This window comes from Littorina saxatilis, linkage group LG6, assembly GCF_037325665.1.
Source record: "Littorina saxatilis isolate snail1 linkage group LG6, US_GU_Lsax_2.0, whole genome shotgun sequence".
In the NCBI taxonomy this organism is placed as follows: Eukaryota; Metazoa; Mollusca; class Gastropoda; order Littorinimorpha; family Littorinidae; genus Littorina; species Littorina saxatilis.
Window position 1 is genome coordinate 42,921,653 of NC_090250.1, and position 26,842 is coordinate 42,948,494.

The window sequence follows — 26,842 nt, forward strand, 5'->3', positions numbered from 1 at the left end:
GATGATGTGGAACTCAAGGATTACAGCTTTCATGCTTTATACATGAAAAGAAAAACATATGCAGCTTGACGTCAGCAAATACGTTCATATTGTCTAGAAAACCCGTCTAACGTGGCACCGTTGGATTCACCTTTTATGAGAGACCCATCCAACGTTTCACCGACCGTTATGCCATCGATATCCACTCCGTCACCGTCACCGGTCTCCGAAACGTCACAAGATTCCGCAATGTCGATACTATACAACGTCACGACATCAGACGTGCTCGTAATAAAGGACGTCATCAATATGACGACGTCACACCAGCCTACTACGTCACTAAATGTGTTCAAGACGGTGACACAATTGACTCACGAATCGAATATCTCGCTTTTCACTTCTACCATTCCGTCTACCGAAACGGCAGCAAACCGCCTACGCCCATCTTCAGAACTCTCCTTCCTACACACAGAACACTTCCTAGTGTGGTTCACCCTGAACCTAGCGCTGGCCATTTTCATCATCCTGGGAAACGGACTGACGCTCGCCGCGGTGAGCACGACACGCTGCCTGCAGACTCAAGCCAACATGTACATCGTGTCTCTAGCCCTGGCCGATATCCTGGCAGCCATTTACCTTCTCCTCGACGCCGTGTGGGTTCTACCGGTCACAGGTTCAGCCTTCGACGACTGTAAAAGCCTGTGCCTTCTGAAGCAAGGGGTGTTGTACGTGTGCCTGAGCTCGTCCATGATCACCATGACCTGTATCGCTGTGGACAAGCTGCTCTTCGTGGCGGCGCCCTTCTTGCACACACGTGCTGTGACGCCAGAGAAGACCTTGGTGGTGATCTTGCTGTGCTGGGTGGTATCGGTGATGTACGGTTCTGTTGTGTCCTACGTCAATGTGTTTGATCAGACGGTGGGCTGTCAGATGCACAAAGTTCTCGATCCAACCTTTGTCTTCTATGGCAACACGACTCCTGTGGCTCTGGCTGTGTTCATTATCACAGGTAAGAGTTTACTTGTACTGCGTGTTTGGCAATAAAGTCGGGAGAATATCAAAATACTGCGTATCACAACAGCTTCTTCAAGACAAATACAACAACAGCACAAAATACCCCGTAAATCGGCCATCAATTAAACACCAAACAACCGACTGATCGACCGACCAATCAACTAAACGCCCCCTTCTGCAAAACAAAACAAAATGAAACAAAGAAAAGAACAAACGAACGAACAAATACAAAAACGAGCAAACGAAACCAAAAACAAGTCGCGTAAGGCGAAATAACAACATTTAGTCAAGCTGTCGAATTCACAAAATGAAACTGAACGCACTGCTTTTTTCACCAAGACCACAATACTCGTAGTTTCGTCAGTCCACCGCTCGTGGCAAAGGCAGTGAAATCGACAAGCCATGCAGAATAGTGCGGTAGTGGTCGCGCTGAGCAGGATAACACGCTTTTCTGTATGTCTATTCTTTTTAGCTTACTGAGTTTGTTTTTAATCCAAACATATCATATCTATATGTTTTTGGAATCAGGGACCGACAAGGAATAAGATGAAATTGTTTTTAAATCGATTTTGGAAAATTAATTTTAATCATAATTTTCATAGTTTTAATTTTCAGAGCTTGTTTTTAATCCAAATATAACATATGTATATGTTTTTGGAATCAGAAAATGACGAAGAATAAGATGCAATTGTTTTTGGATCGTTTAATAAAAACATAATTTTAATTACAAGTTTCCGATTTTTAATGACCAAACTCATTCATTAGTTTTTAAGCCACCAAGCTGAAATGCAATACCAAAGTCCGGCCTTTGTCGAAGATTGCTTGGCCAAAATTTTAATCAATTTGATTGAAAAATGAGGGTGTGACAGTGCCGTCTCAACTTTTACAAAAAGCCAGATATGACGTCATCAAAGGTATGTATCGAAAAAAATTAAAACAATTCCGGGGATATCATTCCCAGGAACTCTCATGTCAAATTTTATAAAGATCGGTCCAGTAGTTTAGTCTGAATCGCTCTACACACACACACGCACAGACAGACAGACACACACACACACACACACACACACACACACACACACACACACACACACACACACACACACACACACACACACACACACACACACACACACACACACACATACACCACGACCCTCGTCTCGATTCCCCCTCTATGTTAAAACATTTAGTCAAGACTTGACAAAATGTAAAAAAAGAAAAAAAAAAAAAAAAAGACAAACGATCGAACGAACGAATGAACAAACAAACAAGCACGCGAACAAATCAGAAACTACACAAAAAAACATCTAGCAAGATACTGAACTTACCTATTTATACCCTAAGTATCGTGCGACTACTCTTCGCTGATGGCAATTCCACGATTGTGTTCCTTGCCCAGGTCATCTAGTGTCAGCCATATCTGTGTGGAATTACCGTTCAAACGAGCAAGGGAGAGATCAATGGTGCCCCCATTGAGCTTGCCCGATAGTGGTTGAAATCTCTTGCACCTCGCTTCCCTGCGACCAGAAATGCTTGTTGGACTTTAATTACCCGTAATAAGGGCTGTCTTTCTCGGGCAAACCATTGTGCCAGCCAGTACAGATCTCGATCTGCCTCCCCCAGACAAGATTTTTAACTTTTTATAAGAGATCAAGATTTTTAACAAGATTTGAAGTACAAAATGTGAAAGTGATGAAGTTTTAGAAACTTCTTTTTGCAGTGATTGACCAGATTGAAAATAGTTTTTAGCATACATAGAAGTTACCATGTGAACTGAAAAAGGAAACAGACTTGCATCGATCTCGAATAGCAGTAACTGCTGAAGAGACGATAAACAATAGGGGAAGGGCTCCTAATATGGACCACTTTTTGTTTCATGCTGATAACTAGGTTGTTTTCTTGCAGAGAAGTTCATTTTGTGTTTGGTAGTCCTTCTTTCTTAGGTTAACCGTTAGGCCTAATTAGAGTGTAATAGCTTCTATATATATATATATATGACTAGTGTCTGTCTGTCTGTCTGTCTGTGTGTCTGTGCGCGATGCGCGGCCAAAGTTCTCGATGGATCTGCTTCAAATTTGGTGGGCTTATTCAGAGAGACCCCGGACACAACCTCATCGATGAGATATTTCAACACGTGGTCTCAGCGCGCAGCGCTGAACCGATTTTGGTTTTTCCCAGTAACTCTTCCTTATCTTCTCCAGTGTTTTCAGCGTTTATCTCCCTTCCTTCGTGTGGCGTCAATCCATATTCCCGTTACTACGTTACTATTTTTAGAATGTCACGATTGCACCCGTAAGTTGTCCTCACTGTAAAAGTGAAAAGGTCGAATCAATTTATAGCCACGCGAAAAATACACTGTCATCTATCTCTATATATTTATAGATATAGATATACATATATATATATATATATATATACGGCTTCTCTGTGTGTGTGTGTGTGTGTTTGTGTGTGTGTGTGGGCAACACCTGTTGATTGCAGAGTTCTGTTTGTGATGTGGTCTAGCGGCATTGGTGTGTCAGTAGCTTCTCATACAGCTACTATATATTTTTATCAGAACTTTTAAAAATACCATTTTATATCCAAGTATCTCTTAACACCATTTTTAATTAGATGAGCGAGAGTGTGCGGGGGGCGGGAGGGTGGTGAACCACTGTACATAAAGGGAAAGTTTGTGTGCGTGCCTGTGTGTGTTCTTAATCTAAGACAAATGTCGCCAATGTTTTTACAGAGTGACGTTAAATAAACGATTTTATCATCATCATGTGTCTGTATGTTCAGGCCTTCCTTCGAGAAGCCATAACAGTTATTCTCAATCCCATTTGAGTGGACTTCGCCTTCAAAGGTGATAGTGGTGTTTTGGTCACTGAATCATTTTCGTGCTGTTCCAATTCCACCTGGGAGGGATTTAAGTTCATTCAAAGGGGGTCGAGTGTGACAGGGAGACTACCGTCGCCCTTCACAGCAGACTCTGCAGAGTTGTTCGCCTTAGAAGTTGTGGGCTTTCCTTGCATGTACCCGTAAGTTGTCCTTACTGTAAAAGTGAAAAGGTCGAATCAATTTATAGCCACGCGAAAAATACACTGTCATCTATCTCTATATATTTATAGATATAGATATACATATATATATATACGGCTTCTCTGTGTGTGTGTGTGTTTGTGTGTGTGTGTGGGCACACCTGTGGATTGTAGAGTTCTGTTTGTGATGGGGTCTAGCGGCTTTTGTCTGTCTGTATGTTCTGGCATTTGAGAAGCCATAACAGATAATATAGGGCTAAGAAATAAGCTCTAAAATTCTCAATCCCGTTTGACAGGACTTCGCCTTCAAAGGTGATTGTGGTGAACCGCCACGCTGTCTGTCTCTGTCTCGCGATTCACCCCTCTAGTTGATCGATATTCAGCAAAAATTAGATACAGAAAAAAATACAAATGGTCCATATTAGGAGCCTGGGCGCCTAATAAGGACCAGTTAAGCGGCCTTCTCGAATCACTGTAAATAGCCCCCTATGCTTTAAAATAGCATGATACAACTTAGTGTGCAAGTCAGACTAATTAAAATATGCTTTAGATTTATCTGTTTCGGGTTGATGAGAGCATTATTTGAAGCACACCAGGAAACTAAAGAAGCATATCAAAAACAGAGTGAAAATAAGTGAAATTATCAACTTCCACGAAAAGAAGACTATTTGTTATATTTTTTTTAAATCATGAGGGCTAGTTATAGGTTATTTCCAGCAAGCTTCTTAATGAAAATAGCCTTTAGCTTTTATTTTCTTCGATTTGTTGAAGGTGGTCCATATTAGGGGACTCACATACTTTGAGATTTTGCTATTATTTTCTGTTTGCAGTAGAAACTCGGGGTCAACACTGCTAAAATGTTACAAATACGGTCTTTGCTGTCATATGTAGTAATGTTTGTGTGATAAAAGCTTTGGCTGTGGACAGAAACAAGTCCGTTTAAGGCAGCAAATTTAGAGTGAACCCTTCCAAAAGTGAAAAAAAAGAGAAAAAGCTTTACGGTTTTGAGGTTTATGATTCTGCAACTGTTTTGACATGTGCAAGTTATCCAGAGAGGGTGAATACAGCCAATGACATTGTTTTCAGCGCTACAGCGCCGATAGTTTGTCAGAACAGGAGGTGGTCCATATTAGGAGCCGGTCCATATTAGAAGCCCTTCCCCTACAACCAACCAACCGAAACAATCTCGATCTCCTCAAGCTTGTCTATGGGGATAACAGCATCCTTCCACTTAGAAATCAACAGCCTGACTGATTCCTGTAGAGCGTATGGATTTTGAAATTAATTACTATTGCACATTGACACTGGTGCCATTTACGGAGACATCAACATAATTATCACACTGCTTACAAAGAAGCCAGGAAGTTGATTTTTGGTAAGTGTCTATGTGGGGGGAAGCATAGTCGTGGCCCATGATAAAGCCTGGGGAGATCTAAGGCGGTGAACACAATCGTGTACACGGAAAGAAATACATGTATATATCTAAAGACATATATGACAACGATTGACCCCCAAAATCGACTTCGTTAATATTTTGCCTGTTTTAACACTTGTTTCCACACACTTTGAAAACATCACAGGCAAGATATTAGCAACATATTAGCGAAATCGATTTTGGGAGGTCAATCAGTGACATATATGTCTTTAACCCATTGCATCCATTGCATTGCAGGATGCTACCTGGAGATCGTCCGCATCGTGATCAAACAGCGCAAGAAGATCCAGGCGGTGAACCAACTCTGTGACCTTGACCGTGACTCCTACAAGAAGTCCTTGAGGCTGTTCCTCACCGTGCTCGGGGTCTTCGTCGTCTGCTGGTCCCCTTACGTCGTCCAGGGATTTTTGCTCTACGTCTTCGGCCGTCGCCATGACTACCGCAGAGCGTTCCTGTTGCTGGCGTTGCTGAACTGCGGGCTGAACTTCTTCATCTATGCCTGGAAGAACAAGGACTTCAGGGCGGCCTACAGACGCTTGTTGGTGGACAGGTGTAGACCCGAACCGGTCATATGCTGAATTAGGGCGGTAGTGTCTCAATATTAGCAAGATCTAGATGTGGCACTTTTTAGGACGTGTACGGGAACGTGTACGGGTAACGTCATCAAACCTAGTTTTTACGTCACGCGTTTGCCAAGATCTGCAGTCTTGGTGGGAGCAAAACAACGTATGATTTGGAACATTGGAGAAAAAATGTGAGTCACGGGTGACGTAATATCTACACGTACACGTACAGGTCTTTGCTACACGTTCGATCATCTAGAACACTGTATTATATAGAAACACTGTGCAGATACGGGACCTTGTTTTAAAAGCTTAAACAATTTGGTTTAAAGAAAATTTATTCCGGAAATACAGGGTGACATGTATAATACGATATGAACATTTGTTACCACACAACAAGCTAAGCTTATACTAAGTGTGGTTATAAATATGTACATCTAGAAAGGAATTGTTATTTCATGTTGTGTCAAGGTCAGAAAATCGCTTATACCCTTTAAACAATGTGAACCCATCCACACAAGGTTTATTTATTGGAACGTTGAATTCAGGTCAAAACCAAACCTTCACAAGGACTTTGACCTATCGGCGTTTAGATGGACAAACGAGATCGAGATACGACAGACAGAAATAATGATTCTATGCCACTTATCTTCGAATGTGATTGAGATGTTTCTAAGATGGTCGTAGCAAATTTGTATTATGTTTTTTTAATTACAACAAAATATGATTACCTTTCCAAATTTTTGACAAATAAGTTTGCTGTACTGACTCTGTGGATGATCTGAGAGAGAACGGTGCGGTATAGCTTTTTTCCTAATACATTTTCATAACTGCACGGTTATATGGTTGTGATTGAGAAATGTGGAGTAAGATTATGACAAGAAACACGAAAAGAAAAGCTGTTGCGCTTAGGCCAAAAAAAATAATAGGTGTGGTTACGGTAACATATCCAAAATAAATAGGGTAGGAAGGTAGGCAATCACTTTTTTTTTTTTAACTTTTTTTTCTAATGTGTACAAATTAAACCTACTTGACAGGGAAATAAGTGTGCGACTCGGGCGCTTTCGTTTTCATTGCGTTTTCTGCACTCGTTTACTTGTTTTTTTGGGGTATTTTTTTGACAAATGTAATAAAAAGTTATAGGGTCGGCCCCCAAAAATAGGGTAGGTCGGGTTACCGTAACCACACCTATTTTTTTTTAGGCCTTACGGTATTTTTACCTATGGTACAAACTCTTTATTGGCCAATATCCAATATGCTCGTTATCATTCACAAGAAATGAAGAAACGTCGGCGATAGTATCAACGGCAAATGGGCGTCATGATCGAGATCAAATGTGCCGAACTTTAGGTGAATGAGCAGAATTAAATCAAGATTCACATTAATACAGTGCTCTTTCTATCTTCTTCTGTGTGTGTGTGTGTGTGTGTGTGTGTGTGTGTGTGTGTGTGTGTGTGTGTGTGTGTGTGTGAGTGTGTGTGTTTCTGTGTGTTAAGTCCGTGCGCGTTCCTCTGTGTCCGGCAGCGCAAGCCTCAGTGTCCGTGTGCGCGTCAGTGATCATGTGTGTATGTGTAAAACCCGCTTGCCATGTGCTTGATCTTTTTAGTATAATTGCGGGTGTGCCTTCATTGTGTGTGTTTTTGTGCGTATGAATGTAAGTCACGACTGAAGCTCCCACCACCAATTCCCCGACCCCCAATTCAACAGATTTCTGCTCTTGTTTATCCCTGAATGGCCATTGCCGAAGATCACTCACTTAATGGTGTACATTCCAACCAGCAGGGCTCAGTATAATAAACACCCTATTCCCACGACTTAGCGGATGTTAAGATGTTGTAGTGTTTTTTCTGAGAGCAACATTACTATTCAAATCTTTGATTTGATTCAGTTCAGTCCAATAACTTTGTGAATGTCACGCTAGTGCACCCACGTACGTGTGCAGGTACTCGTACAATCACATCGAATATATATTTCTGCCTGTGCACCGGTCTGTGTCCTCTTCATCAACGCTATACAAAGGCTTCAACTATGGACCGGTTGTCAGTTTTTCTGTTATAATATTCTGCTGAACGTCAATCACACTCACAGCTAATTTGTTCTAATTAGGCCTAGCCGTTAACTGGACAGAGAACAAGCACAAAATGAAACCTTTTTGCGAGAAAACAAGCTAGTAACCAGCATAAACCCGGTTTTTTCACATGCAATCAATCAATCAATATGAGGCTTATATCGCGCGTATTCCGTGGGTACAGTTCCAAGCACAGGGATTTAAAAAAAATGTTTTTGATGCAATTTATATCGCGCACATATTCATATTTATGCCGTGTGAGATGGAATTTGTTTACACAATACATCACGCATTCACATCGGCCAGCAGATCGCAGCCATTTCGGCGCATATCCTACTTTTCACGGCCTATTATTCCAAGTCACAAGGGTATTTTGGTGGACATTTTTATCTGTGCCTATACAATTTTGCCAGGAAAGACCCTTTTGTCAATCGTGGGATCTTTAACGTGCACACTGCCTTAATGTAGTGTACACGAAGGGACCTCGGTTTTTCGTCTCATCCGAAAGACTAGCACTTGAACCCACCACCTAGGTTAGGAAAGGGGTGAGAAAATTGCTAACGCCCTAACCCAGGGTCGAACTCGCTACCTCTCGCTTCTGAGCGCAAGTGCGTTACCACTCGGCCACCCACATTCGGGGCCCTTCCCCTAATAATGCCACGCATGGTGAGGTTATGGTAAAATCTAAATCACGATATATTGGCTACGAATATCAAACATCGATAGCGTAAGACAAATAAACAAGCCCGGTTTTTAAATGTTATATTTTCGTTTTCTTTCTCCATCATGCGGTAACTACTGTGATCTAATGGCTTAATGAATACCCCGATTTTCACCGAAGCAACCCGCGTTGGATTCCTGCTTAGGGAGTATTTTTCTTTGTTTTGTTGTTATTTGCTTTTATGTTCGAACATGAACTTTGTTCATCTGGTTTTGTCTAAGAAGAAGAATATTTTTAATCTGGGTGTGTATAAGTAAGTGGGTATGTATTTGGTTGTATCTCATCGGCAGCAGGGCGAAGCCGGGTATACCTGTTATTATAGTTACATGTGCGCAAATAAGCCTACTCCCACACACTCAGACACACAGTCACACACACACACACACACACAACAACAAGAACACCATAACAACTCATGTACATGCGCACGCACTTTCAAGAATATGAACACACACGGCCGACATGTATGTCCACAAACACTCAAACAAACAACAACAAACAACAAATCGAAAATTGATCGCACAAAAATGATCACACGTACACAGCTAGTCAAACAGACACATATACATAAATACGCACGCCGTCATACACACTTACGGTCATGATAATATATATTTATTCAGATTGAACAATAAAAGCTGAAACATGTATACTACGTACAAATGTAATATCTGATAAGGAGACACGGAGGATATAAAACCAAAAGCTTTTGAGAAAATACTATGTACAAAACAGATCAAATCGATCGAAACGATATTTTACAAAATTGTAAAGGCATGCAAAAGACCGCAAATGTTTGCGAAGTCCACACAAAAAAAAAGGTGTACAAATCCTTGTTTTGTAAACGTATTATTAAATAGCTGATACAAATCACACTTGAATATGCTCAGCCGAGCCGATCATCATCACTCATGGTCACCTTAAGACGATCAAACTGACTTTCAATCATATTAAGCTGACCAAGATCACTAACGAACGTCCTTAAAATCAGTCTTAAAACTGCTCAGGAACATCCAAAACCAAAATACTCACTCTGTAAGTGTGCTAAACGTACGCAATAACTAGTGTACGCAAGTCACGAAAATTACACATCATACGAATAAATCAATAGACGTAACAAATATAAGATTAATAGAAACTGTGTGTCGTAAAATACTACGACAAATATCAAACAAGTCGCGTAAGGCGAAAATACAACATTTAGTCAAGCTCAGTCGAACTCACAGAATGAAACTGAACGCATTGCATTTTTTCCGCAAGACCGTACACTCGTAGCATCGTCTGTCCACCGCTCGTGGCAAAGGCAGTGAAATTAACAATACAGAAAAGCGCGGTAGCGGTTGCGCTGAGGAGGATAGCCCGCTTTTCTATATCTCTATTCTTTTTAACTCTCTGAACGTGTTTTTAATCCAAACATATCATATCTATATGTTTTTGGAATCAGGAACGGACAAGGAATAAGATGAAATTGTTTTTAAATCGATTTCGGAAATTTAATTTTAATCATAATTATCATATTTTTAATTTTCAGAGCTTGTTTTTAATCCGAATATAACATATTTATATGTTTTTGGAATCAGAAAATGATGAGGACTACGATAAACGTAATTTTGGATCATTTTATAAAAAAAAAATTTATTACAATTTTCAGATTTTTAATGACCAAAGTCATTAATTAAATTTTAAGCATCCAAGCTGAAATGCAATACCAAAGTCCGGCCTTCGTCGAAGATTGCTTTGCCAAAAATTCCATCAATTTGATTGAAAAATGAGGGTGTGACAGTGGCGCCTCAACTTTTACAAAATGCCGGATATGACGTCATCAAAGACATTTATCGAAAAAAAAATCAAAAAAATCCGGGGATATCATTCCCAGGAACTCTCATGTCAAATTTCATAAAGATCGGTCCAGTAGTTTAGTCTGAATCGCTCTACACACACACAGACACAGAGATTTGCATACAACAGACTTTCTTGGACGCACATAAATACCAGATTAGGCGAGCGAGGCATGAGTCCCGAGATACCTGCATAAAAGTGACTCCGGAGGTCTCGTTGTATAGCTGTGCCTTCATTAACACTGACTACATTACAAAGCGAGGGGCATACTGCAAGGTGTGACACTGAGCCTCGTGAGGTCGATGCAAGGTGAATGGAAGAACGGGTCCCTCAGTCTCATGTACCTGTGAATGGCCAGCACGGAAGGCGAGTTGTCGGGCGCGGCGTTACGATGCACGACCAGCCGCCTCAGTCCTTTGGACGTCTGACGACTGCCATGAATGGGCTTCCCCTGGTCCTCCACCGCGCCAAGCAGGGCCCGCAAACCGCGTTCCCCGACCTTGTTCCGCGAGACGTTGAGGCTGATGAGGGCCCTGTTGCCCGGCACTAGCAGTTCGTCGCCTCGGAGGTAGCCCACGTCTGTGAGGGGGCTGTTGTTGAACGCCTCTATGGCCGGGTCCACTTCGTCAGACACGTCCACTGGAATGCTGTACGACCTCTTGCGATGTTTAGATTTCGGTGAGTTAACGCGCAGTTTCGTATTCTGCGTGTCTGCCTGGCCAAGCCTGCTCGACTCACTTTTGTCACCTTTGGCCTTGGATTTGGCGTGTGGTGAGCCTTTGGACGGCGGCTTTACGCTTAATTTGATTTCTTTCTGTAAATTGCTAATGTCTTTGGAGTCCCTGCCGCGTTGGCTCGTTGAAGTCTTTCTCTCCTTGATACTGACACTGTTCTTCCTCGAGGCGCTGATGCCTATCGCCGAACCTCTTTTATTTGAAACGCTCTGATTGAAAGTCAACAAGTGTTGGCGAGCGATCACCGCCATTTCCTTCCGCGAGATCAGTCTCCTCCGCTCCACCAGCTGCTCATGGCTCAGCGGGAACAGCGTTAACGCCACGGACAGCGCAGCGATCCCGTCGTCAGCGATACAGTTGAATGCCAGGTTCAAAACCAGGAGAGTCCTGTTGACCCTGAGACCCTCGGCGATCTTTATAGTGCCCTGGTTGCCTATCCGATTGTTGGAGAGGTTTAGGGTGATCAGGCGGTGGTTTGGGCGAACCAAGTGTGCCCCGATGCTCGCCGCCTCGATGTCGCTCAGTTCACAGAACCTGATCAGCATGAGGGATCAATATTTTTTCATTTTTTTTAAACCTTTTTTTAAACTTGCAAGGTGTATTAACAACCAGGGAGCAAATGCATAGCTCAAATATAGGAGCCTCATTTGCTGACGTCACGTCAATAAAGTCGGTGGGCTCCATAAAGTCTCTTATTTCGAATGCATAGACCGCGCATAGAGTCTTATGCCGGCCATACAGGCCCCTCCTTCTAATAAGAGTAATAAAACCTGCTATTGGAACGTTTAAATTGGCGGCTGTTCTCACGCGGATTACAGGATCAGAAGAAATTTGAGAAGCAACCGGATTTGTTTTGACCGCCTACATCCACTGGATCATTACTTTCTTTCTTTCTTTCTTTATTTGGTGTTTAACGTCGTTTTCAACCACGAAGGTTATATCGCGACGAGGGAAAGGGGGGAGATGGGATATGGGAAAGGGGGGGGGGGGGGGAGAGATGGGATAGAGCCACTTGTTAAGTGTTTCTTGTTCACAAAAGCACTAATCAAAAAATTGCTCCAGGGGCTTGCAACGTAGTACAATATATGACCTTACTGGGAGAATGCAAGTTTCCAGTACAAAGGACTAAACATTTCTTACATACTGCTTGACTAAAATCTTTACAAACATTGACTATATTCTATACAAGAACCACTTAACAAGGGTAAAAGGAGAAACAGAATCCGTTGGTCGCCTCATACGACATGCGGGGTGCAGAGAAATAAGGATGTGGAAAAGAAGACTTTTGGTAAGTGAAATAAAGGTGATGGATCCAGTCAGGTAGAAATAAGACAACAAGAAAAGAATTGGAAAACTGCAGGGAATAGTAGGGAGAGTTTTCTTGGAAGGAAATATAGGTGAAAGGACTGGTAAGGCAGAAATAAGACAAAAGAAGAGAAGAAACAGAACCGTTAGTCGCCTCTTACGACATGCTGGGTAGCATCGGGTAAATTCTTTCTAGTCCCAACCAATATGGGACTCCCCCTAACCCGCGGGGGGTCTGGATCATTACGACGACGTGGAACTGTGCAGAAAATTCCGCTATCGTCGGCAGGGCATTCTTGCAATCACGGATGAACTGCAAGAGCAACTCGAACTGCCGAATCGAAAAGGTGCATTTGTCGCCGGTTCTGCAAGTTATCTTGACTTTGGGTTTTTACGCGTGTGGATCTTTTCAAGTTGTGTTTGGCGAACTGATCGCCGTACATCAAAGCACATCATGCAGAACCAGCAAGAGAGTGACCGATGCCTATATGGCGAAGGTACCTGAATGGATACTGTTTCCAAACCAAGAGGAACCCGACAGCAGACAAAAGCCAAGTTTTATCGGGAGACGGGCTTTCCAAACGTCTGCGGCAAATGGTGTAAAACTGACCGGTGAAGCATGACAGCAAAACCAAACCAAAGCTTGACGCATGCGCAGATACACAGAATGACGGGGAATCCCTTCCACTATGTTCGTGTTAAAAATAGAACCGCTTATAGCTATTGCAGGCGCCATTTGTCCTCATGCATGCGGACTGCGAAGTTCAATAATGGGTTTCAAAGCTATGGGCACCATAGCGCTATGAAGTTCATAAAGTATGTGCTGGCTATGCATTTGCTCCCTGCATTATTTTTCTTTAAGAGAATGGGAACCACACCCATTCGGATTAGAATTACAAGAAGAATAGCAAACGCGTTTTACTACTCCCCTTCGTCAAGTCCCATAATAGTGGAACCTCCCGTCCCCCCCCCCCCCCAACAGAAGAATCCCGCCCTTATAAGACCCCCACCCCCACCCCCACCCCAATAGAAGACTCCCTCTATTTTAAGACCACAGCCCCACCCTAATAAAAGACTCCCTCCATTTTAAGAGATCACCCCCCCCCCCCCATTTTGCCCCCAACGTAATACTCCCTCCCTTCTAACACTCCGTTTTCTCAGATGTTGTGTTCTTAATCTCTGTAAATGTCCCCCAGTTGTAAGACTCCCTCCTTTTTCAGACCTGATTTTCTCAGATTTGTTCAGGTCTTAAAAGAAGGGTTTAATTGTATTTGAATCAAACATGATTTCAGTTATACCCTCATAGATTAATGCCCAAGAGAACGTCGAGTTCCTACTTTTTGCCCCAAACTTGATCCTTATGCGAACTGACATATTCATTCCTTTCGTGTTTCAATCCTAAGAATAGCCACACACAAAACTTGCCCCACACCCACCCCCCCCCCCTTCCCACCACATACACTAACTTCATACTCAACACAATTACAATTTTGAGAAAAAAGAGAAAATAACAGCAACACAAAAACCATCATCACTCTTTTTTTGACCCAGTGGGATCCAAGTTGACATGATTGACACTGGGCTGGCCATGACAAACAAGAAAATCAAATGCTTTAAACGACTCCCCTTCGTCATGTCCCATTACACTCACTAAACAATGACATCATATTTTGATATAGTAGAGACTTATTTTCCTTTTATAGTGTATATTTTTAGTAGTGATAGATCTTCTTCAACAAACATTTTTAATGCTGTGATCCTGAAATGTGACGAAAACTAGCCAAACTTGTGTCATGTCTGAAGATCAGCACAAACTACAAGTGTGTGAAATTTGGTGGCATTAGCTTCAAAAACATTAGAAAAATCCTCAATGTTCAGTTTTTAAAAACCAAACACGACCCCTATGTGACCCCAAAATTTGACGAGGGTCGACCAAACTGGGTCATGTCGGGAGATTCTCAACGCCAAGAAGTGTGCAAAGTTTCAAAGCTCTTGCTTCAAAAACATTCGAGATAACCTCATCGGTAAGTTTTTTTTCTACGCAAGTCCGGCCGGCTCAACACTGCTCATTCATACAACTGCCCTGATTACTCAGGGGAGTCAAAAACATTTTCCAGCCGAACTGAATGAAGGGTTCACGGGACTCAGCTTTTGGGAAACCTCATCGTTAAGATTTTTGTTTACGCAGGTCCGGCCGGCTCAACATTGCTCATTCAAAAACATTTTCCAGCCGAACTTCTCAGCTTTTGGTAATTCTTGTAACAGAGATCAGTTTCAGCTAGTCATGCCTGTCTTAGCCTACGTCATATATTTCTTTGCTTATGACATGCTTAGTTTAGGGAATACCTGACTTAATGCTATGCCATACTGTTTTGGTTCATAGGGTGCCATGGTAAACCTGTCTTGGTCTATGCCGTGCAATATCTGCCTTTGTCTATACCATACCATATCTGTCTTGGTTCTTGTCATGCCATCCCATACTTGTCTTGGTCCATGCCACATACTTGTCCTGATGCATGCCATGCCTGGTCTGGTGCAATATATGGTGCATGCCATACCTGTCTCATTTCATGACATGCCTGTCATGGTCTATGCTATACTTATTCTTCTACATTGCTTACCTGACCTAGTATAAAGAATGCCATACCTGTGCTTGTCCATGCCAAACCTGTTCTGGTCTATGCCATACTTTTCATGAACCATGTCATGCCTGTGGAGATCCATACGATACATATGCTGGTCCATGCCATAAATGTCACGGTCTATATGCCATACCTCTACTGGTCCATGTCTTACCTGTGGCGACCCACCCCACACTATTTGTATCTAGGTGCATGCCATGCCTGTCCTGGTCCATACTATACCTGTTCTGGTCCATGCTATACCTGACCTAGTGCATGCCATTCCTATCAAGGTCCATGCCTTAGGGACAGCTAGGTGCTCCAGCAGGCTGTCCTCGGCCAGCAGTATGGACACTGGTTGGTCAGCTTCCATACCATGCCATGCTTGTCGTGGTCCATGCCATACTTGCCGTGGTCCATGTCATACCTGTCGTGGTCCATATTATACCTGTCGTGATCCATGTCATACCTGTCGTGGTCAATGCCGTACCTGTCGTGGTCCATGCCATACTTGCCGTGGTCCATGTCATACCTGTCGTGGCCCATGCCACACCTGTCGTGGTCCATGTCATACCTCTCGTGATCCATGCCATACCTGCCGTGGTCCATGCCGTACCTGTCGTGGTCCATGTCATACCTGTCGTGGTCCGTGCCATTCCTGTCGTGTTCCATGCCGTACCTGTCGTGGTCCATGTCATAACTGTCGTGATCCATGCCATTCCTGTCGTGGTCAATGCCGTACCTGTCGTGGTCCATGCCATTCCTGTCGTGGTCCATGTTATACCTGTCGTGGTCCATGCCGTACCTGTCGTGGTCCATGTCATAACTGTCGTGATCCATGCCACTCCTGTCGTGGTCCATGCCGTACCTGTCGTGGTCCATGTCATACCTGTCGTGGTCCATATCATACCTGTCGTGATCCATGTCATACCTGTCGTGGTCCATGTCATACCTGTCGTGGTCCATGTCATACCTGTCGTGGTCCATGTCATACCTGTCGTGGTCTATGTCATACCTGTCGTGGTCCATGCCATTACTGCCTTACCTGAGAGAGAGGTGCTCGAGAAGGCTGTTTTCTGTCAGCAGCCTGGACACGGGGCAGTTGGTCAGTTTGTTGTTGTCCAGCACCAGAGTGTTCAGGCTGACGCACAGCGGGAGGAAGGAGGCGAGGCTGGCGAAGGTGGTTGGGTCCAGGGCGGTGTTCCACATGTGGACCAGGCGGAGGTCCGACAGGCGGGGCCAGCACAATTGGAACACGTCCATCATCGCCCCGTCCACCTTCCACCCCCGTATGTAGATCTCCGTCACCGTCGTGCCGTCGTTAGGGACCGCCTTTTCCACCTGTGTTAGCATTTTGTTGATAATTGTTGTTGGCTTTGGAAGTGTCGTCGTCATAATATTTGTCGAAGACGTCATCAACTGCAGCATCGTGTTTCGTTGTCATCGTTGTTGTCGTCGTCAGCATCGCCACTGTCACTGTCGTCGTCGTCATAACAGTCCAAATCGTCGTCGTCATCATCATCGTCGTCACAGTTGTTGCATCGTTTTCATCATCATTGTCATCATCGTCGTCGCCTTCATCACTCTCCTCCCCTACATTTAATCTACATTCCTGACCACCGTCGACATTTCTCCCTCCACTTTCTGCTTATATATTCTTTTGTAGATTCTTTAAATTGATCACGATGTTGTGACAACATTTTTGTAAACCAAATTTGATTTTTGTCACCTCCAAAACTTTAACTTTTGTCAACCCCAAAATTTGAGTTATATCAAAGTGGAGTTTGTCACGCGAAAACAAAGTATGGCTGGCGTATTCAACCTGAATGCACGGAGTAAAATATTCCAATCTGTTCTTTGTGGTGTAGGTCATAAGCTGATTCGCCTTGAACAACTGAAAGTCTGTACTATCAACCATACACTGCATTTCGTCCTCTTTTACCCTCGCTGAAACTGAAAAAAATAGGATGCATTAAACTTGTTTTTAGTAAGAACTGTAAGTGTAGAGTATGCAAACAGAGGAAGAGAGAAGATTTTGCTGAAACTGATCCAACCTGAATGCACGGAGTAAAATATTCCAATTTGTTCTTTGTGGTGTAGGTTATAGGCTGATGATGATGATGATTCGTCGTGAACTGCAGACGAAATTCTGTACTATCAACCATACACAGCATTTCGTCCCCTTTTACCCTCGCTGGAACTGAAAAAATAGGATGCATTAAACTTGTTTTTAGTAAGAACTGTAAGTGTAGAGTATTTAAAAAGAGGAAGAGAGAGGATTTTGCTGAAACTGTACAGAATATCACACACTTGCATGCGCGCTCGCACACACACACACACACACACACACACACACACACACACACACACACACACACACACACACACACACACACACACACACACACACACTCACTCTAAAGTTATTTAAATTAAAATGATTAAAGAAAAAATATGAAAAACAGACACTCCAAACAGAGTCGTAAATACGCTACAAACGAAACACAAACAAGGAGAAAAATACGGCTTTTGCAATTTGAATGTTGCTTGCTGCCAAACTTCACAGTAAGAAAATATTGCAAACAAACAGACACACTATCAAACGGGAAAAATTACCGTCGCTACTTGATCCGTGTCTGCTGTGAAGTTCCAATTCCGGGGAGACATTCGTTAGCTCATCCTTGTTGACTCGACTGTTGGTCCTTGTCTTGCGATCAAGATGATTTTGACTTTTGCCACGTCTTCCGGGGGAGCTCTCTCGATGATCGTTTGCCTTCTGTCGCTGCTTGGTCATCTTCTTGGTTTTTTTGTCCTGAATCCTGTACCCCCGTTTGGCCATCTCCTGCCAAAACAAATCCGCTGGGTTTTAATTAAATCATTGCCTTTAGGACCAGGACGTTTGATGCGATAATGATTAATTTTGTTGATTTGCATATATGTAAATGAGGATTTTGTTTTCGAAGAATAAGAAGGCTTTCCTTATTGCTGAAACAAGTCAAGAAATTCTTGCTTCAAAACTTGGCCGGACGGTTGATGTTATGATTTAGTGATGTGCATGAATACACTGAGGAGTGTATCCTATGTAGCACTGGATGCTTGTCCACTTGACTTATGCTTTAGCATGTATTTGTTAATTTCTCCCGTAGACCCTTTGATTTGGCTGTGTTTCAGTGTGAATACGTGTGAAAGCATTTTTCATTTTCACCGAAGAGAAAGTGTAATCTTTACGCCCTAACGGCAAAGCCATTAGGGGAATGACTGTGATACGTGAAAACCCAGCTTTTTATAAAAAACGGAAATAAAAATGCAGGGGGGGGGGGGGGGGGGTAGTTGTAGACAGCTGGCTGCCGGTGGTTAGAGGAGACCTGAAATGGGAGGATTTTTACCGCCACATTTAAGGCAATTTAAAGGCTGCCTGTTCCCTTTAATGTTGCTCCGACGCGCAGCACATCGCTGTTAATGATTTCGACGACGATGGCTGCTGTTTCGGTTTTTAAACAGCGATGCATCTCATGATGGATTGAGTTCTTTACAGAGGAAGGAAGATTATACCCCGCTAATGGATACGATGTGACCAAGAATCACGAGATACGCACACTGGTTGTACTGACTGTACTATCTACTCGTAGTATTTTCATGCTATCATGCTTACCTAGGCTATTTCAAATCACACTCAGGGCGGGTCCGTAGCTCAGTTGGTAGCGCGGTAACCAGCATTTAGTCACAATCGGCGTGGGTTCGAGGGAAGGGTAGGGCAGGGGTGGGGGGTGGTTGTGTAAGCCTAATTCCCACAGTAATCGTTCAGTACAGACTCGAGGCGGACGGAATTTTACGAGTTATATATATAAAAAAAAAATTAAAAAAGGGGGGGGGGGGGGAGGGGGGCTGGGTGGTATTCTACCCCGCTGATGGGTGAGATCTTAGCAAGGGACGGGGCATGGGATACAAAAACTGGCTGCACCGACTGTCAGTTATTCAGTAATTCATACTACAGTGGTACCTGCGATGAAAGGACACCCTTGGGAACAGCCAAAAGTGTCCCTACATTCCGTCGCGATATAACCTTGAACGGTTGAAAACGACGTTAAACACCAAATAAAGAAAGAAAGAAAGTCCCTACATTGCAGATGGCCTGTCATGACTGGTATACTTTGGTAGAGATAATATAAAAAGGGACAAGAGAATGTGTCCTTTTAGGGGAGGTGTCCTCTCATGGGAGGGTCCACAAATTGCAGGTACTGCTGTACCATGCTTACGTCGACGATCTTGAATCACGAGCGAAGTAACGGTTATCGCGAGACTTGCTTTGACGAGCATCTTGCTGTAGTGAAAATACTCGAATTGGAACATTTCTCATTCTTTCATTTATTTATTGATTCATTTGAGCGCTTGTTCGTCCGTCTACCAATTCATCTGGCTACCCACTTAGCTGTCTATCAAAACACGCATTCATTAATTAGTCTGTTCATTATTGAAATGCTTTCATGGCATTACTCACTCGATCATCCACACATTTTTTCTGATGATTTCCTCGTTCATGTATTCACTCATTCAGTCGTTCAAATATCCATTCAATCAGTTGTTCATTGAATCATCCATTAATCATTTAATGCTCAATAAAAATCAACTTTATAACCGTCTCACCCATTCATTCATCCATATTGTGTCATTCAGTCATTCATTGTAATATGACCTAACTCCTCGGTATTTTCTAAAAAAAATTAAAAAAAACCGACAACGACAACAAAGCCACACAAAACAATCAAAGATACCAACACACCCAAAGAAAGGGAAGATTAGTGTTGAAAAAAAGAAAAAGAAAAGACAAACCGGCTGACATGGAGGGTGTGGTCGTGGCACAATATTCGGTGTAAAGAGGAACTGTTTTCGTCGACACACCCTGTTGAAGTCTTCCTGCACACACACACACACACACACACACACACACACACACACACACACACACACACGCACGCACACACACACACACACACACACACACACACACACACACACACACACACACACACACACACACACACGACGTTAGTCACATACGCACCGATTAGCATGGACAAGCACACTGGCACAAGAACACCGACACTCACAACGGACAGGAGGGCATGAAGGCAGACAGCCAGGCAGACAGCCAGGCAGACAAACAGACAGGCAAGGTAGCAGTGGGCATGCAAACTGGCGAACAGGCAGTCAGACTGACGGACAGAAACGAATGAAATCAACGCAGCTTTTTATTGTTTGCTACACCCTGTACGCCCTTTAAGGCCTTGTTGTCTGAAACGTTTTGTTCTTAACCTCTGTAAATTTACCCCCCTTTTAAGACTCCCTCCTTTTTCAGACCTGATTTTCAAGATTGACAAGCTTCGGAAAACACTCGATCAGCAGCCCTTCGTCCCGTCCCCACCCTCCCCTTCCTTCTCCGGCTCCCCCCTCACGTGCTTTCAGCCTGTCACTCAAAACCACGTCAAGCGACTCATCACCAAGACGGCCATCAAGACCTGCGAGCTAGATCCCCTGCCAGGCTTCCTCTTCACCAAGTGTCTGGACAAGCTCCTGCCGTCTATCACAGATATCATCAACATATCCCTGGCCACAGGCGTCGTTCCCGACTGCTTCAAGTCTGCCGTTGTCCGCCCACTCATCAAGAAGCCCGGCCTTGACGTCAACGAGTTGAAGAACTACCGTCCTGTGTCCAACCTGCCCTTCCTCTCCAAGCTTCTGGAGCGTATCATCCTGGAGCAGTTGAGCGCCCACCTGTCTCGGAACTCGCTGATGCCAGTGTACCAGTCAGCGTACCGCCCTCACCACAGCACCGAGACGGCGCTCCTGCGAATCACCACGGTCCTCCTGAACGCAACAGATAGCGGTCTCGTCTCTGCCCTTGTGCTGCTGGACCTTTCCGCGGCCTTCGACACGATCGACCACCAGCTACTCGTCGATCGCCTCAGTTCCACGTTCGGCATTCACGACACCGCCCTCTCTTGGTTTAGGAACTACCTCCAGAACCGCTCTCAGACTGTCACCACTGATTCGTTCTCTTCTCAGCCTGTCCCTGTCCGCTTCGGCGTCCCACAAGGATCTGTCCTCGGCCCTGTCCTTTTCACCCTGTACACCCAACCCCTCTCCGTGGTCATCGAACGCCACGGCCTGAACTACAACTCCTTTGCCGATGACACGCAGCTCCAGAACAGCGCCAAGCCGGAGGACGTTGACGATCTCCTTGGATCCATCTCCAGTTGTTTCACTGACATCAAGAACTGGATGACTGAGAACAAGCTGAAGCTGAACAGTGAGAAGACGGAGGCCCTTCTCTTTGGAACACGACAGAAGATTGCTTCCCTCACTGTGACCGACCTCAAGCTGGATGACGCGACTGTTCCATTCTCCCCTGCTGTCAAGAGCCTTGGCGTCTTTCACGACTCCACTCTCTCCATGCAGACACACAGCTCCTTCATCATCAAGACCTGCTTTTTCCACCTACGACGCATCGCCTCCATCCGTCGCTACCTCACCCACGACGCCTGTGTCAAGCTGGTTGTCTCCCTCATCTTCAGTCGTCTGGACTACTGCAACTCCCTTCTGGCTGGCCTCCCCGCCTCATCCATTCATGGCCTACAACGAGTCCAGAACGCCGCTGCCAGGCTGACGTTGAGGAAGACGAAGCGAGACCACATCACCCCCCTACTTCGCTCCTTGCACTGGCTCCCTGTCAACACCCGAATCTCCTACAAACTGTCCACTCTGGTCTACAAGTGTCTCAACGACTCTGCTCCCGAGTACCTTCAATCCTCCCTGGACCTGTACACCCAGCCCTCCGACCGTCCCCTTCGTTCTGCTGCTGACCCTCTCCGCCTCCACATCCCTCGCTCGAAACTCGCATCTGCTGGTCAGCGTGCATTTCCCTCCGCGGGCCCCTCCGTCTGGAACTCCCTGCCGCTTGAGCTTCGCCAGAGCCCCTCTCTTGACGCGTTCAAGAGTAGGTTGAAGACTCAGTTCTTCCCGTAGCTGGCTGCGACTTTCATGCTCGACGTGCTGTGCCCCAAAAGACATTCTTGTGCTGTGCTCTGTGAGAGGTGTTTTCTTTGTGCTTAATATTATTTTGTTTGGACCTAGCTATTGATGTGTACATTGTTGTTAAACAGTTGTTTGTTTACCAGGGTTTGCTAGTGTGTGATAGGGTTCGTGTCCGTCTGAAGATGTTAGTTTCTTTGTTAGTCCTGTGTTGACAACTCTTCGACAAGCGCTTAGAACTGTACCCACGGAATACGCGCTATATAAGCTTCATATTGATTGATATTGATTGACCTGATTTTCTCAGATTTTTCAGGTCTTAAAAGGAGGGTTCCACTGTATATCATTTGCTGTTTTCTACCCTCATAAAATAATGTGCAAGATAACGTTGTTTTGTCTACCAAAATTGCCAAACTTAATCCTCATGCGACCTGACATATCAATTTGTTTTGTTAATTAATCCTAAGAATATCCCAGAAACAAACTTGCCCCGCACCCACCCTCCCCCTTCCAATCCACCATCACTCATCTCATACTCAATTATCCTCCAACCTTTGAGAGAAAAAAGAAAGAAAATAAACCCATGGATAACATTAATTTGTTTGTTACCAAGTTGCATCCAAATTGACAGGATTGATACTAATGGGTGACAACAAAAATATGTACTCAGACACTTGAGTGACCTCATTTCTGACACTATGACGTCACAGCATGATCTCATCACCACTAGTCTAGAACCAAGGCTAAATTACCCCAGATACAGACAACGCCGCTTAACTCGAACTCGCTTAACTCGATTTTTCGGATACGTCGAAGTGAACCATTGGTTCCGGCCAGCAGCCTTCTTGTTATCACTAAAATTCCTTCACTTACCTCGACTTTGGATAGCTCGATTTTCTGCTTAACTCGATCTCATGCCCAGGTCCCACCTTATTTTCATCTCATCGGTTAGCTCGATCTCCCACTTTTTACATTTAGTCAAGTTTTGACTAAATGTTTTAACATAGAGGGGGAATCGAGACGAGGGTCGTGGTGTATGTGTGTATGTGTGTGTGTGTGTGTGTGTGTGTGTGTGTGTGTGCGTGTGTGTGTGTGTGTGTGTGTAGAGCGATTCAGACTAAACTACTGGACCGATCTTTATGAAATTTGACATGAGAGTTCCTGGGAATGATCTCCCCAGATGTTTTTTTCTTTTTTTCGATAAATGTCTTTGATGACGTCATATTCGGCTTTTTGTAAAAGTTGAGGCGGCACTGTCACACCCTCATTTTTCAATCAAATTGATTGAAATTTTGGCCAAGCAATGTTTGACGAAGGCCGGACTTCGGTATTGCATTTCAGTTTGGTGGCTTAAAAATTAATTGATGACTTTGGTCATTAAAAATCTGAAAATTGTAAAAACGATCCAAATTTACGTTCATCTTATTCTTCATCATTTTTTGATTCCAAAAACATATAAATATGTTATATTTGGATTAAAAACAAGCTCTGAAAATTAAAAAATATAAAAATTATGATTAAAATTAAATTTCCGAAATCGTTTCAAAAACTTTTTTTTATATAAAACGATCCAAATTTACGTTCATCTTATTCCTTGTCGGTTCCTGATTCCAAAAACATATAGATATGATATGTTTGGATTAAAAACACGCTCAGAAAGTTAAAACGAAGAGAGGTACAGTAAGAGGGCTGTCATACAGGCGACTCAGTCGTTGCGATTCAGTCGTCGCGATTCCGTCTTTGGCCGATCGCACATCACATCGTAGGCCATGACCCGTCACACTATAAACGATAGACGAACGATTGACGAACGATAACTCCACGCGAGCGGGGCGGAAGTGCCGTGTCACGGCAAACGCGCTTTGCGAGAGCAGACGCTAAATGTTCGAACGTCGCTCTAGATACCTTTCTGAAAAATTCCTTTCAGCATTACGCCTTTGCAAGAAATAAAGTTCCCAGACAGCTGCAATTAATGTTTTCCGACCGCTGCACACGCCTAAAACGTCTCCTTTATATCTGAGTAAAAAACTGTTCTTCCAAAAAGTTTTGAATCGACGAAGAGACGCTGTACGCCACTGTCCGCCATTATTTTACGTCACGGCGTCAAGGCCGCAGCAACGCGTTCTGATTGGCTCTGTTGGCTCTGCCCCTGCGATTGACCGACGACTGGATCGCAGGAATAGAACATGTTCTAAACCTCAAAGCTACGAGGGAATCGCATGAGACTGAGTCGCAGACTTGTCGTAGCTGTTTTCTACGACTGAGTCGGCTGTGTGACAGGGTAAATCACGCGACTCAGTCGCATGTGTGACAGCCCTCTAAAGCGTGCTATGAAGCACAGCGCAACCGCTGCCGCGCCAAACAGGCACGTCACTTTCACTGCCTTTTGCACTAGCGGCGGACTACGTTCAGTTTCATTCTGTGAGTTCCACAGCTTGACTAAATGTAGTAATTTCGCCTTACGCGACTTGTTTTTATCTCCATATGACGACAATCGAGAAGTGACGCACAAATGTAAACGTCATAAGATTATGTCGCAAACAAAACATGGAAAATGTGACCCTCCACAACGAAATGAGTCGCCGCGTCACCTCGCGTGGTTCTGCGCTAGACTTAAGGGTCACCTTAGTCACAGGCTTATAACTCAAACAGTTTTCACTCTTTTTTAAAACGATTTTCACCACTGGATTGAGCATAAAAAACTCTTTAGGGAAATGTAAAAATATGAAAATCTTGCAAAGGTGACATGCGACTCATTCCGTGGTGGAGGGTCACAAATAGTTCCCGCCAAAAAAGTCGCTAAACCAATCAAATTGCCAGTTCGTCACGTCGCGTCTGCTTATTTTCCTGGTTGTGCAGCTGAGACAGTCAAAGGTTTGTAATTATAATGATTATCTGTGCTTTTTTAATACATTGTTTAAATGTGTATAACTTGAAATTCTTGATTAACATAAGCATGTGCTTTGTGAAATGTTTCGTGGCGGTGTAGTCGTAAAACTTGGGTCGAACTGTGAATCAATGTTATTACCTAGGCTAACCAGAGGGGGGCGATGCTTTACCACGTGCACCGGGAATGGGCTTTTTGGACGTAACGTGCATGGGAATGGGGAAATTCTCGTAGCGTGCACCGTGCACAGAGGTCCGCCGTGCACCGTGCATGGAGCTTTTTCGTAACGTGCACCGTGGATCACCGTGCATGGCACTTTTGGCCTCAACGTGCACAGACCCCCCCATGGTGACCCTCTAACCACGATCTGTAGTAGGCCTACCAAGACTTGTTGCTCTGTGTCTGAAACATGCATTTCGCCCCCGGACCTCCTCAGCATGTTCGGGCGCTTCGCGCCCTCAATTTTCAGGCCTTTCGCGCCTTCAAGTTTCATTTCGTAACCCCCCCGCCCCTAACTTGACTAACTTTTGTCAGGTCCGGCCCTGAATTGCACTATCTTAATTTCTTATTTCATTCTCTACACAATGTCTTATAAAAAAAAACAACACTTCCGCCCCCATTTTGAAATTTGTTAAGGTTGTGGACATTCTTGCAGGTTTGAGGATGCAGCAGGATCAGCACGGGAAAAGGCGCCAGGGGAAATTAAGCCTGAAGAGGAAAATGCAGATGATCGAGGAAGTGGAAACAAAGCCTGGCAAACTAAGGAAAGTTATTGCCGCTGATTTTGACGTTCCTCCAAATACGCTCAGTTCGATAATCAAAGAAAAAGATAAGATAAGAGAACAATTCTTCTGTTGCACTTTCAACGTTCAACAATGTCGAGTAAGGACATCGAAATTCAGTGCCGTGGAAGACGATCTGCTGAGGTGGTTTTCTCGGCAAAGGTCGCAGAAGCCATTGCTCATCAACATTCAATCTTTGACTGGAAGTGCAGCGACGGATGGTTTCATCGATTCAAGAAAAGGCACAACATCTCATTTCAAAGAATGAGCGGTGAGAGAGCCGCTGTGGATGAGAAGATCACCGACTCCTGGCTGACAGATGTTTTGACGCCTACACTCGCACAGTACTCGCCATGTGATGTCTTCAACGCAGATGAATCAGGGCCGTTTTGGCGACTATTACCAGATAAGACATTTGCATTCAAAAAAGATAAATGTTATGGGGGCAAAAAAAGTAAAGAGAGGGTGACAATTTTGTTGTGCGATAATATGGACGGCAGCGAAAAGTTCCCAATTCAATGCATCGGAAAGTTCATGCGACCACGTTGTTTCAAAGGTGTTTCCTCTCTGCCAGTATCGTATTCAGCCAATTCAAAAGCATGGATGACTGCTGCGAAATTCACCGAATGGGTCCGGTGGTTTGACCGAAAGATGGAACTTCAGGGGCGCAGTGTTCTCTTAGTTTTGGATAACAGCACAGCCCATTCAAAGGTCACTGATCTGAAAGCCACAAGACTACTGCACCTGCCACCAAATGCTACTGCTGTTCTACAACCTTGTGACCAAGAGATGACAGAGATTATCAAAAATCTCAAGGTTCACTACAGGAAGGAATGCGTCGT

At 44.0% G+C, this 26,842-nt stretch overlaps 2 protein-coding genes across 2 annotated transcripts in view; one reads left to right on the forward strand and one right to left on the reverse strand.

The window, feature by feature from the left end:
- The window catches only part of LOC138969262 (adenosine receptor A2b-like), a 7,424-nt gene extending 46 nt beyond the window's left edge, over window positions 1-7,378 (forward strand). The window contains exons 1-2 of the mRNA XM_070342006.1: window positions 1-988; window positions 5,689-7,378. The exon at window positions 1-988 is cut by the window's left edge and continues 46 nt beyond it. Coding sequence (XP_070198107.1) covers window positions 136-988; window positions 5,689-6,029 — 1,194 coding nt within the window. The 5' untranslated portion in view covers window positions 1-135 and the 3' untranslated portion in view covers window positions 6,030-7,378. The remainder of the gene's footprint in view (window positions 989-5,688) is intronic.
- A 3,380-nt stretch (window positions 7,379-10,758) lies between these two features.
- LOC138969263 (leucine-rich repeat-containing protein 71-like) overlaps window positions 10,759-26,842 on the reverse strand; it is a 29,231-nt gene continuing 13,147 nt past the window's right edge. Inside the window, exons 4-8 of the mRNA XM_070342007.1 lie at window positions 20,133-20,216; window positions 17,919-18,144; window positions 17,357-17,502; window positions 16,348-16,643; window positions 10,759-11,910 (exon numbers count right to left, since the gene is read on the reverse strand). Of these exons, the coding sequence (XP_070198108.1) occupies window positions 10,893-11,910; window positions 16,348-16,643; window positions 17,357-17,502; window positions 17,919-18,144; window positions 20,133-20,216 (1,770 nt within the window). The 3' untranslated portion in view covers window positions 10,759-10,892. The remainder of the gene's footprint in view (window positions 11,911-16,347; window positions 16,644-17,356; window positions 17,503-17,918; window positions 18,145-20,132; window positions 20,217-26,842) is intronic.